Below are 11,968 nucleotides of genomic sequence, written 5' to 3' on the forward strand. Positions count from 1 at the left end.
TTTATGTGTGTCTTTATGTGTGTGTTTATGTGTTTGTCATCATAATAAAATAGTTGAGAAACCTTCTTCCGTGTCTTTCAGTTGGCTAGGTCACAATCAACAATGAAATTAAGAAACTTTTTAAATGTCAAGGTGAATTTTCTTGACAGATACATCAATTCACACAAACACACACGCACAAACACAACGACGCACAAAATCCACACAAACATACACATACCCATAAACGCCCGTAGGTATTAGACGAGCGTGTGAATTTCGGTTGGCTCTGAAAGGTATTGACGTGTTTCGTGTGAGGTCTCCACTGTACAACGTACATACACACATACATACACAAATACATACATACACACATTACCATTCTAGTCACACACCACACACACACACATAACATTCCAATGTTAGTTGTTGTAGGTGTTTAGTTTTTATGTCTAATACACTAAACAGCGTTGTTTGTGTTTATTACCGGATTACAGTTCGCAATTAAACGGATGAATACAAGAACGGACGAACAAACGAACGAAAGAACGAACGAATGAATGATTAGTTTAAATAAAACAATTTAGTTTAATAAAAAATTAAATAGTTAATAAAGTAATTTAAAAAAATTAATAGGTAACCAAAATGTCAAAGTTCCTCACAAAATGATGGAAAATATCAGGCATTCTTCACATGCAAACAAACAAACTAGTCTGTTCTTATCGTTTTATTATTATTATCTCATTATTATTATTATTATTATTATTATTAATATAGTTATTAATAAGTTTGATGAACATTCAAAAGCAAAAAAAACACAAAATCAAAATTTTGAATTCAAATTCAAACAACAATAACACAACTAGAGCAACAATATTATAATAACAACAAACCAAAAAACAAAATAATTATGTACAATACATTTATTTAATAATAAATAAATACAGTTTGAAAAAAATCATCATTTATAAATAAATAACGAAATATCGGAAAAGTCTAATTTGCCTGATAGCTGAGAAACAACAACACCACCACTACTACTACCACTACCACTACTACTATGACCACTATCATCAAGTAATGAAGTAGAAGTAGTAATATTAGTGGTAACAGCAGTAGTAGCAGAAGTAGTAGCAGCAGCTATTGACTTGGCAATACTGGACACAGGAATAGTAGAAATATCGTTAGTGACAGTGCTAAAGTCAGTAACAGCGTTTGTAGTAGTAGTAGCAGCAGCAGCAGTAGCAGTAGTAGTAGTAGTATTCTTCGTGGAGTGTTTGTAAGCCCAAACGATGCAGTAATGTGTGAAAAGTTGTGTTAACATTTCAATGTCATCTAGGAATTCTATCTTCTCAATCCTCGAATAGTTAAATTATTAATTAATTAAAATTAATTAAAATTAATTAACAGATAATAATTAATTGAATAGAATGATTATAAATGATAGCAGTAATAAAACAACAGTATGTAATAACATATTACAAACAACTGACCCTAAACTGAAGATCATATTTAAATCATATATTGATAAGGAGCTAACAAAATTGAATGACTATAACTATAATAATAATAAAAATAAAATGTAAATAAAAATAATAATAATAACCTCTGAACATCATCTTGGGGTAGGCCATGGTATATCTGAAGCATGTCACCACCATCAATCCCATTCCAGCCACATTTTAGGAACCTTTTGATGAGAATAATAAAAATAAAAACAATAATAATAATAATAATAATGGTAAAGATGAGAGAAGCAGCTTGCCTATCAAACTGTGTCTGAAAGTTGAGGCAGTGTTGAACTCCGAGCAGAGCACATCCTCGATTCTGCAGGTTCGACAGCATCACCTCGCCAAACCTGTCATTCATATTTACCTGGCGAGAAAATTTTCAATTTCATCATTTTATCATCATTATTTAAACTTTAAATTGTTGTTTTTGTTAAATTAGACAAAATCATACGATAATGAATTCATCAAAATGATAAATAACATTAATACTACTACAACTGCTACTGCCACTACTACTACTACTACTGCTGGAATTACAATTACAAAGGAAATTACAGTTACAAAGAAAAAAGTGGATTACAAATTACAATTACAATGGAAAAAATTTTATCGAACCTGTTCATAATTGATGAAGAAAATGTCAGAAAACATCTCCGAAATTGTCCTAACCAGACAGGAAGACGAGTGTGGGTCCATGTAGATAAAAACGCACTCACAGATGAATGCTGTTGGTATTGTGCAGTCTATGCTACATCTATCTATGCAGGATTTGAACTGACACACATCTCTCAGATCACACGAAACGATGTGGTAGATGTTTGAATGTATTTCTGTTGGCTTTATTTGAACATCTGGAAAAGTAACATTTAAATTAGAGTAGCTACATTTTAAAACTGTAATTTTTATGTTAAAACAATATTACGATGACGAAAAATAATAAATTAATAAAAAAGAAAAAAAAAATTCCAGAGAAAAAATTCTTTAACCCGGTATGGAGTCAGATGAGCCATCATGATTGTTGGCCTGCAACTTACACATCAGTGACTTCTTAGACTTGATGATCCTAATTTTCTTATTGACCACGGGCTCAAAATCTAACTCAACCCATTTTAGTGGGACCAGATTTTGATCTGACAGAAGCCAAAACCTTGTGTCAGAGCCTGCACCTAAATTTACAACCTGGCATTTCAAGTCTGTTTTCTGTGGGTTTTTGTTAATTAATGAATATTATATGATGAGCAAATACTCTATTTTTAACCGAATAATATAACATTATATAATTATAATGTATGATTGTATGTAATATATAATTTTATAATACTAACTTACTTTAATAAAAATATAATTAGAAGATTTTTACATTATATGACGAATGTATGGAGTTTTTTGGACACATGTATGGAGTTCTTTGGTGTGACATGTCACATGTTATTGAAGAAAATTTCATTTTACTTAATAAAAAAATTGAAACAAATTCAAACATATATGATTTTTTTTATATAGCAATTACAATATGCATGCAAAATTTGAAAATTAATTAATTTTATTTAATTATATTTGAATTGAATTAACCTTCAAAAACTGTTTCAATAAATATTCGACGCCCTTGACCCTGGCATAGTAACCCCTGTTCAACTCTGGGGGCTTCCTATCAATAGCAGATGAGAATTTTGAAAAAAATTGGATGTAGGGATCTTGCCAGTATCCTAATTTTACGGCAGAGAATTTAGAATTAACTGCGTCGTCATTGGTTGATTGGACTTCTTCATCCTGCCGAGAACTTGCCATAAATTAGTAACAGAAATTTTGTTTTTGTTTAAATTTGCAAAAAATTGCTTTGTTTTGTTAATCACATTAGATTAATGTTCAATTATGCATTCTATTATGGAAAACTGAAACTATTTAAGATACTTTTTATTAATGAAACCCATATATATAAAATAAAATAATAAAAACTTTTTAAAACAATTAATAAATTAAAAAAAAAATTAATATAAATTAATAATTAAGTTGAAACTTCAACGTACGAAAATTTTACACTTTTACAAAACGAAAGCTATTAATAGTTTCTATAAATCTGGAAATTCCAGCAAAACAGTTTTCCATATAATATTCTTTCACTTCTGAATTTTCGTTTCCGATTACGACTATTATAAACGAATTAGCAATGGCCGAAAAAAACGATAATTTTAAAATGAATTTTAAAGATGAAATAAATTGTAGTCAAAAAGTGATGGTGGTTGGAACAAGAACTGAAATCGAGCTAATGATCGATCATAATGTACAAATTATTTCCGAAAGGTGCAGAGAATATGGTGAGAGTCTAAAATTAAAAATGAAAAAGTTAAGGGAAGGAAAAGTAGCTGAAGAGAATATCAACAATCAAAAATTTATATTTGAGAATTCTGATCTGAAAAATCTCAATGTCAGTTATCTTGTTGGTTCATTGAAAATGAATGAAGCACAATTTTCTAACAATGTTATTGGGAAGATTGACAGCATTGAAACTGAATCACAAACCATTATAAAAGGTTCACTATCTTATTACATTTTTTAAACTTTATATTGGATTTTATCAGTCTAAATTTATTAAATTTTTGCAAATTTTCGTTTTTAATTTGTTTAAAATTGTTCTATTTTTATTGTAATTTTCTAGCTGATTTAAAAGAACCACCTCAAAATGAATCTCTGAAATTTTGTGGTGGAATTGAAAATGATAGAAACTGTAAGGTAACTTTATACACTGGAGATCTCACTAATATGTGTTCAGATTACTGTTTGTTCTTCATCGACCATTCCGGAAGAAATCCAAAAAAGAATCCATTTTTGGATTACATTGTTGTAAAGGGTAAGTTTTCAACATTACAAATAAATAGTATTTTGAGTAGCACATAATAATAATTTCAGCTAGGGTTGATGAAAAAAAGATGAAATATCTAACCACTGAAACAGAAACAGCACCTATTGTCCTGGATGGTGGGAGGTTAAGATGTAAAAGTCTGATATTTGTTCCTCTCATTTTTAAAAAATTGTATACTCCAGAGTTTCATGTTGAGTTGGTTGCATTGTTAAATCAGCAACTTGAAATCCTATTTAGCCACTTCAAAATAAACAGCCAACCAACCGTATCCATATCCATCCCCACAAATGGTTTTGTATTTTTGTTTGGAAATAAGAACTTATTCGTTACCTGCTTATACAAATCTCTGATGGTTAACCTTTCAACTAGAAGAGAATTTGCAACGGAGCTCAATTTTGTTTTTCCAGATGACAATGATCTAAACTTGATCACTCCACTCATGAATGCCTCCGTCGAAGGCCATATTGATAATTTAGGTGCGCTTGCTGTTCAATGTAGCTTTTACTTGCTAATTTCTTAAAACGTTGTTTAATTTTTGAAGGCGCTAGTCTTACAAGTGGCACATATTTGGAATTATATGCAGGCTCTTTGTTTGATCTTCGGGTAAAATTTGATGCATGTTCCGAAATTTAGTTTTCTAAATGATAAGCAAACATCCGATTAATATATTCATTGACAGGTGGATGCCAAACTCGTCATATTTGATCAAAATTTTAGTCCCGAGACGACAGTGTTAGGTAAACAAATTTTGAAAATACTTGGAAACTCCTTCACAACACAACTTAATTCGCTTAAAACAAAGTTAAAAATTAACAATATTATTTATATAAGAGGTGATAAATTGAAATGCAAATTTATCTTCTGTTGTCGCACCATTTATTCCGAGGAAAAATCTGAAAAAGAGAGGGTGAATTAAATTTGAGTTGATAAACATGACTATCATGTCTTATCATGTCTAAATATTTTTTGATTAGTGCATAGATGGTTGTTTAAAAGAAGCGTTGGCACTTATGAAGAAGATGGGTTTGAAAAGCTTGGCAATGCCTCTTCTTGGGTCGGGTAATTATGGTCTGGAGATGGAAAAGTCCGTTGAAATTTTGTTAAACAATTTTCAAACTGACGATTTTGGAAAGGTTGTAGTGGCTGTTCCGATGGATCGCCAAATAGTTGAGGTTCTCTGTTTGCAATTTAAAGTTACTTATGCGATATTTATAAATGTAATTTGAGGTAAAAATACTAAAAATTATTCAATTTAAATCCGCATAAAATTAATAAACTAATTGCTTCAATTCTAGGAATGTATATTTTATTGCAGATGTTTGAAGTCGGTTGCCGGTCTAAATCTATTTGGTTCTATCAAAAAGGTAATTAAATGGTTAAATGATGTGTTATATGACAAGCCCTGAAACTTATATATACTTTTGTATGCTGTCATTCCATGTTCATATTTATGTTCAGATCGGTTGATGAGCAAAGATGATAAGAAGGAAGAAGAGGAAAGTATGGATACATCAGAATGCACATCAAGGGAAACAAATTTGAGAGACTTTGAAACAAACGTTATTGATAAAGTAGGTGTAATCAAAAATTTTGGAAGTTCTGAAAACCCGATCCCAACAATAACTTCTGTGCAATCATCACAGATCTTTGATCAACTCAGCACTGAAAATGTTAATACATCTTCATTATTTGATAATAATAAAAATTTGTAAACTGATTTACATTTTTTGAAAATGCGTGTTTGACAGGTTATTGCTAACAATGATGACGAGAACGAGAAAAGTTTCCAATCTTTAGAGAAAGACGATTCCAGAAACAAGAAAAAAGATGAGTCTAAAGCAGAATCAAATACAACGACAGCATCCGAAACTAAGATTAACAAGGCAAATGTTGCAAGATATCATTGGTATTACGTAGAGAATGGAAAAAATATTAGGTACCCAGATGCTATCAACAAAATGCTGGAGAGGAACTACATAAACGAGGCAAGTTGTTCAAGATGGTCTGAATCTGGAAAAATTTTTATCGTCAAATATGCCGAGATGATGGAGTTTGTGGAAAATGCTGATAAAGAAGAAACGGCTATCAAAGTCTTGAGGATACCTGTCCGGGTCTTGGATTTATGCATTCCATCACATAGCTTTTGATTTGCATTTGTTTGAATTATTATTTTTATTATTATTATTGTATGATTATTATTGTTGTTGTTGTTGACTTATTGTAGGTACCACTACTACTATAACTTTTTGAAAGAACATGGTAGTTACGCTCTTTTGTTTCACGCTGAGACATTAAATTACATCAGCTGAGAACATTCTACAATTGATTACTTGAAATAATTTTCTGTTTATTCCTACTCACCTTCTTATTTCCTATAGCCACTAGACATACAAATTAACCGGTCGATCAACCTATTAATCAATTATACAACCAACCAAGAAATTGGAAGTGTACCTTACCCATATTAAAATGTTATGATTCTTCGGCCCATCCGATTACGATATTCTTTACTTGTATTACTTGAAAAACTTGAAAGCTCTATAATTATATATCGCGTGTGTGAGTGTGTGTGTCTGTGTGTGCGTCTGTGTGTGGTGTGTGTCTGTGTAAATAATCTATTTTGAAATTTTAATTATACACGGTCATGCCCTTAAGTATGGTTTTGACTGAAGTTATTAATGGATGGTCGTTTAATATAACATTTTTTCTGTAACACCGATCTATCATTCCGTTTTTCCAGAGGAAAGCATTAAAGTCAACCTTCAACTTTTTATAAATATTTCTAGGGGATTGTTTTGAAGGAATTTGTATAACCGTGAATTTAATTCGTGAAAATTGACGTTTTAGATAACGCATTCACTAAAATCCGTGTCATTTTTTTGTTAAATAAATTAGTAATTTGAAAAATTCTGTTAGGCATGTGTGTCACATGCTTAGCATACATATTATACATGTATAAGTTAAATGTCTCTCTCTCTCTCTCTCTCTCTCTCTCTCTCTCTCTCTTTCTTTCTCTTTCTTTTCTCTGTGTGTGTGTGTATACGATTTTATTAGTATATAAATTTACATGTCTAGGTCTATGTATTTGATGCGATTGTTATATAAAAGCAAAGATGCAAAAATGTTGCAACGTCTTTGCGTGGAGCTAATTTTAGATCACTTTTGGTTTTCATGGGAATTTCCATGGTTATTTGCGAAGGTTAATTTTCAATATTACGTAGAAAGCAATCCTGGAAACGGTTTTAATTCTTATTATTGTTCTTATTTTAATTCTTATTGTTGAAATAATCTGAGTAAATGTGTGAGTTTATTAATTTGTTAATAAATTAATAATTTAATAAGTTAATAAATTTTAGTCTTTTATTTTATTTATTTGTGATCTGATCCTGATCTGAGCACTAAAAAACAATAAATAATAAAAATAACTGGTACAACTTATTTATATATATTTTTATATTTATAATTAATTAAACTTGCTATGCTGTTTTTTTTTAATTTTATTGTATTTCCACATTTTAATATTGAAAAAGAACAAAATTTCGTCTTCAGTACCCTTCTAAAACTGTTAGATCCCAACTGAACACCATGAACAAATTAGTAGAAAAAAGGATAGATGACAATTTACAAAGAGCATGTAGAATCTTAAGAGATCAGGCTGATGCAATGAAACAGAGGATGATCGAATGTGAGGAAAAGGTTGCCTTTGCTGACAAGGACCAACAAAATAAAAAAATTTCTTTCGAAATCAAATATGTCGAGCCAGATTTGAAAAATATCGACGCAAGTAAACTTATTGGGGATATAATTATAACTGAAAATGTCACTACTATTGTCAGTGGAGGTAATAATTAATTAAATTTATATTTAGGTAATAATTTTTATAAGTATATTTACTCTAAATTGAAATAACCAATCAGATTTTTAATTTCAATCTGTAGAAGACTTGTTCCATTTTTCACTTAGGCCTACTCCAGTGTTTTTTTTAAATTTTATTTATTATCCAGCTGCCAGCTCAGAAATATCTGACAGAACAGAGATTGGAAGGAGAAAATTTTTTGAACTGAAGAACAGCAAGGACTGCAAGTTTCTATATGCCTGTGCTGATGTAACTGAAATGAAGTCAGATGTTTTGCTTGTCTTTGTGGATAGGGTCACTAAGACCAATCCAATCCTTGACCACATCCTAAAGAATGGTTTGTATCTATTTATAAGGTTTCATTTGGTTGTTTTTGATGTTCTCATTTTTTGAATGAGGAGCGAGTGAATAATGAATGAATTAATGAATGTACGAATGAACGAACGAAAGAACGACCGAATGAATGAATAAATGAATCAACTGGGTAATCAGTTAAATGAAAATTTCATTATATTTAAGCTGGTGAACAAGTTAGAAGAGAGTTCTCACAGTCAGTTCTTTTCAGTTTTCCATATTTTGAATCAAGCATGCATACAAAAGCTGGCAGCCTACCGGCACAAAGAATCTATTACATAGTAACTGATTCAGGCATTTCTCGGCAAAGTGAACATGAATTATACGATTACATCATCAAAAAATTGGAGAACATTTTCAAAGATTATAAATGGAGTGGCTCGAAATTAACCTCCTTAACTGTCTCACTTGATTACGGAAAGCACTTGCAATGTGATGGTATGAAATTCGCCAGCGTCCTTAACAATGCCATTATAAACCATTTGATAGATTTGAATTGTGAAGGGTTTAATGTTAATTTCCTCACTGATTGTAAAAGCTTCGTTGATTTGATGGCTCCCAAAATGCAAAGTCTGATAAATATGGATAATGAGCGAGGTTTAGTGCTTGTGAAGTTGCTTATTATTGTATTATCATTGCATGCATGAAAATAAAGCATTTTCTTTAGATGCAAATATTTATGAAAAAATTGAAATAAATTGAAAGATTGATAGTTTCTACTTAATTGTATGAAAAATAGTCAACCGACGCGCATGTATTCAAATAATTTATTAATAATTTTCAAAATTTATTAATAATTTTCAGAAATAAAGTTTCGCAGTGGCACTTGCCTTCAACTTTCTAGTAAAAATTTATTTGATTTGAAAGTGAGATATTACAACATTTTGTCACATTTTGATTTTTTCAACATTTTTCTAAAAAATTTTTTTTTATAAGTTGATAAAAAAAGGAAGTTATTGAAATGTAATGAAAATTGTAATATTAACGTTCAGCTAAGTATATTATATTCATTTGTTTGTTTTCTGTACCTCACATCATGCTTTATTTGACGGACTAGTTGATTGATTGGTTTGTGGCTGGTTGATTGATTGATTGGTTTGTTGATTAGTTTGTTGATTGATTAATTGGTTGGTTATTTGGTTGGCTGGTTGGTTGGTTGATTGATTGGTTGGTTATTTGGTTGGCTGGCTGGTTGGTTGGTTGAAAGCGGTCAATTCTCATAGCAAATTTTATTCACAGTCATGTCTTAGAGATCCAGTTTTATTATTATTTTAAGCAATTTAAATTCACATGAAAGAACCTTTTCATCTGAACAGGCGGATGCACTCGTGGTGATCGCCGACCACGAATTTCACCTTTTTACAGATTTAGGATTGAAGGTGAAAAAAATTGCTGGAACCGACTTTGAAAATGAAATTGTAGATAAGTTGAAGAACTTGGGCCGGCGAACTGTTTTGGTAACAGAAGGTCATTCATCCAATTACAAAAATATTTTGCTCTGTAGATCGCCCGCCGTATATAAGGACAATATTCAAGTCAGTTTAGTGTTCATAATAAAAATAAATTGAATTTTCATCACAGATAAATTTTTTACGATCAGATATCATTTTTGGACTTATAATTGAATTTTCTTTTATTATCAAGTCTTTAAAAAGTTTCATGAAAGAAACCTTCGACATAGTTAGAGAAAAAAATTTAGAAAGTCTTGCAATGCCCTTACTGGGAACAGGAGGTTTCGGCCTGCTTGTGCATCAATGCTTGGAGATTTTGTGTGAGAATTTTTCGGAAAATAACTTCGGTAGAGTGTTCATCTCAATACCGATCGAATATAAAGAACATACGACGGTTGGCTATTCATCTTCATATTTAAAATTACACGTCAGTGTTTTTTTTTAACTTTTTGTGAAATTAAGATTAAGAAATGCGAGAATTATTTATTGAGAGCTGATGCGTACTTGAAAATGAAAAAATTGAAGTGGTCTGTGGAGAGAGCAAGCTCACTTGGTTAATATTTTTCTCTTTTCTACCTGTTATTAAATTGATAATGCAAGCAACAATAAAAAAATGTTTTCTCAATAGATGTATACACATTTTAAATACGAGTGCCACCCAAATAATTATCAAAGGTTTCATCAACACACACGCACAGTGCATGTGAATTGCGTGAATCCCGTTATCCCTGAATCACGCACATGCATGTGATATGTGGGGATGGATCTGTACGAATTCGAACCAGGTTGCCGCAACATTATGAGCAGCCATCTTATTCATTACACTGCCCATATTCACTATAATTTAGTCGCAGAAACAATGGAATTTTTTAAATGCAAATGCCATTTTGTTACATATAATGTAACATTGTGGTGGTTTAATCATGCGTGTGTGCCTATACAATTTTTTTGTTATTTAGTATATTTACAAATTGTTGAAGAGATTGACAGAGAGCGAGAAAGAGAGAGAAAGAAAAAGAGAGAGAGTATTATATAAAATAAGATTGAATTTTTCAATTTTTCCTGAAATGTTTAACTTAAATCAATACTTTCTATAAACTCAAAGATTTTGACCAGATGAACGAAAACAGAATGAAAGATGGTGGAAGTAGAGACAGGTCTGATATCTCCAAGCATGAAATTGAAAGTAAAAAAAAATTATAAAATGTTCTTTCAGATTAATGAATAATATCAAATAGTAAATAAATTTTCCCTCAGATTATTGAATAATATTAAACAGTAAATAATAATGATATCGAAATGGTTATTAACATTAACAAAAACACAGATAAAGAAACAAGATGTGATGCACTTGAGAGCGGAAATGGTCGTGAAGATGATGAAATCGAGGAAAATTGTTCCAAAAACCAAGAAACCGCAAAAAAATACTACTGGTGTTATCTAGTGAGAGGTAAAAGGACAAAGTATCCTCCAAAAATAAACGAAGTGCTGGAAAGGAACTTCCAAAACCAAGCGCCGCAGACAAAGTGGGCTGAATCTGGAAAAATTTTTGTTGTCGATTTCGGTAAAATGAAGGAAACAGTTATAAAAATGACTAAAAATAAAAATATGGATGATGGTGGAAAAGAGAAGAGAGATAATGATGAGAAGGGAGAGGATGATGAGAAGGGAGATGATGATGAGAAGGGAGTGGATGAGGACGATGATGAAGAGGAGATTGATGTCGAAAGAGTCGCTGAAGATGACGGCTGGGTGTTTTTGTGAGGTTTTTTGCTACCTTTTCAGACGTTTTTTAAAACTTTGTCATTGATATTGATATGCACTGCTTCCTAATTGTATTATTTTATTTCATTAATTTTTTATTTTATTTCTCATCCTATATATAAATATTCTATTATTTATTTATTTTGTTGTTAAATGATGCTGAAATTTATAACAAATTTTGATCAATTGTTGA

General features: G+C 30.9%; 4 protein-coding genes across 4 annotated transcripts in view; 3 read left to right on the plus strand and 1 right to left on the minus strand.

Annotated features, from left to right (window-relative positions):
- Nucleotides 1-526: 526 nt before the first annotated feature.
- Nucleotides 527-3,278, minus strand: HELRODRAFT_189998 (hypothetical protein; the record flags this gene model as incomplete). Its single annotated transcript, XM_009011790.1, has 6 exons — nt 527-1,337; nt 1,586-1,669; nt 1,745-1,854; nt 2,106-2,341; nt 2,477-2,690; nt 3,063-3,278. The coding sequence occupies 6 exons, from the start codon at nt 3,276-3,278 to the stop codon at nt 941-943; spliced, it is 1,257 nt and encodes a 418-aa protein (XP_009010038.1). The 3' UTR covers nt 527-940.
- Nucleotides 3,279-3,657: 379 nt separating this feature from the next.
- On the plus strand, nt 3,658-6,497 carry HELRODRAFT_166552 (hypothetical protein; the record flags this gene model as incomplete). The annotated part of the gene is made up of 9 exons (XM_009011791.1): nt 3,658-4,021; nt 4,147-4,338; nt 4,398-4,826; nt 4,892-4,953; nt 5,030-5,257; nt 5,325-5,522; nt 5,666-5,714; nt 5,809-5,921; nt 6,099-6,497. The coding sequence occupies 9 exons, from the start codon at nt 3,658-3,660 to the stop codon at nt 6,495-6,497; spliced, it is 2,034 nt and encodes a 677-aa protein (XP_009010039.1).
- Nucleotides 6,498-7,935: 1,438 nt separating this feature from the next.
- HELRODRAFT_166553 (hypothetical protein) lies at nt 7,936-10,569 on the plus strand (the record flags this gene model as incomplete). Its single annotated transcript, XM_009011792.1, has 7 exons — nt 7,936-8,191; nt 8,355-8,543; nt 8,726-9,157; nt 9,365-9,426; nt 9,877-10,017; nt 10,142-10,405; nt 10,474-10,569. 7 exons carry the CDS (start codon nt 7,936-7,938, stop codon nt 10,567-10,569), a joined length of 1,440 nt encoding a protein of 479 aa, XP_009010040.1.
- Nucleotides 10,570-11,310: 741 nt separating this feature from the next.
- HELRODRAFT_166554 (hypothetical protein) overlaps nt 11,311-11,968 on the plus strand; it is a gene marked incomplete at both ends in the record, with an annotated part of 2,124 nt that continues 1,466 nt past the window's right edge. The window contains one exon of the mRNA XM_009011793.1: nt 11,311-11,763. Coding sequence (XP_009010041.1) covers nt 11,311-11,763 — 453 coding nt within the window. The remainder of the gene's footprint in view (nt 11,764-11,968) is intronic.

This window comes from Helobdella robusta (assembly GCF_000326865.2).
Source record: "Helobdella robusta unplaced genomic scaffold HELROscaffold_10, whole genome shotgun sequence".
Taxonomy (NCBI): Eukaryota; Metazoa; Annelida; class Clitellata; order Rhynchobdellida; family Glossiphoniidae; genus Helobdella; species Helobdella robusta.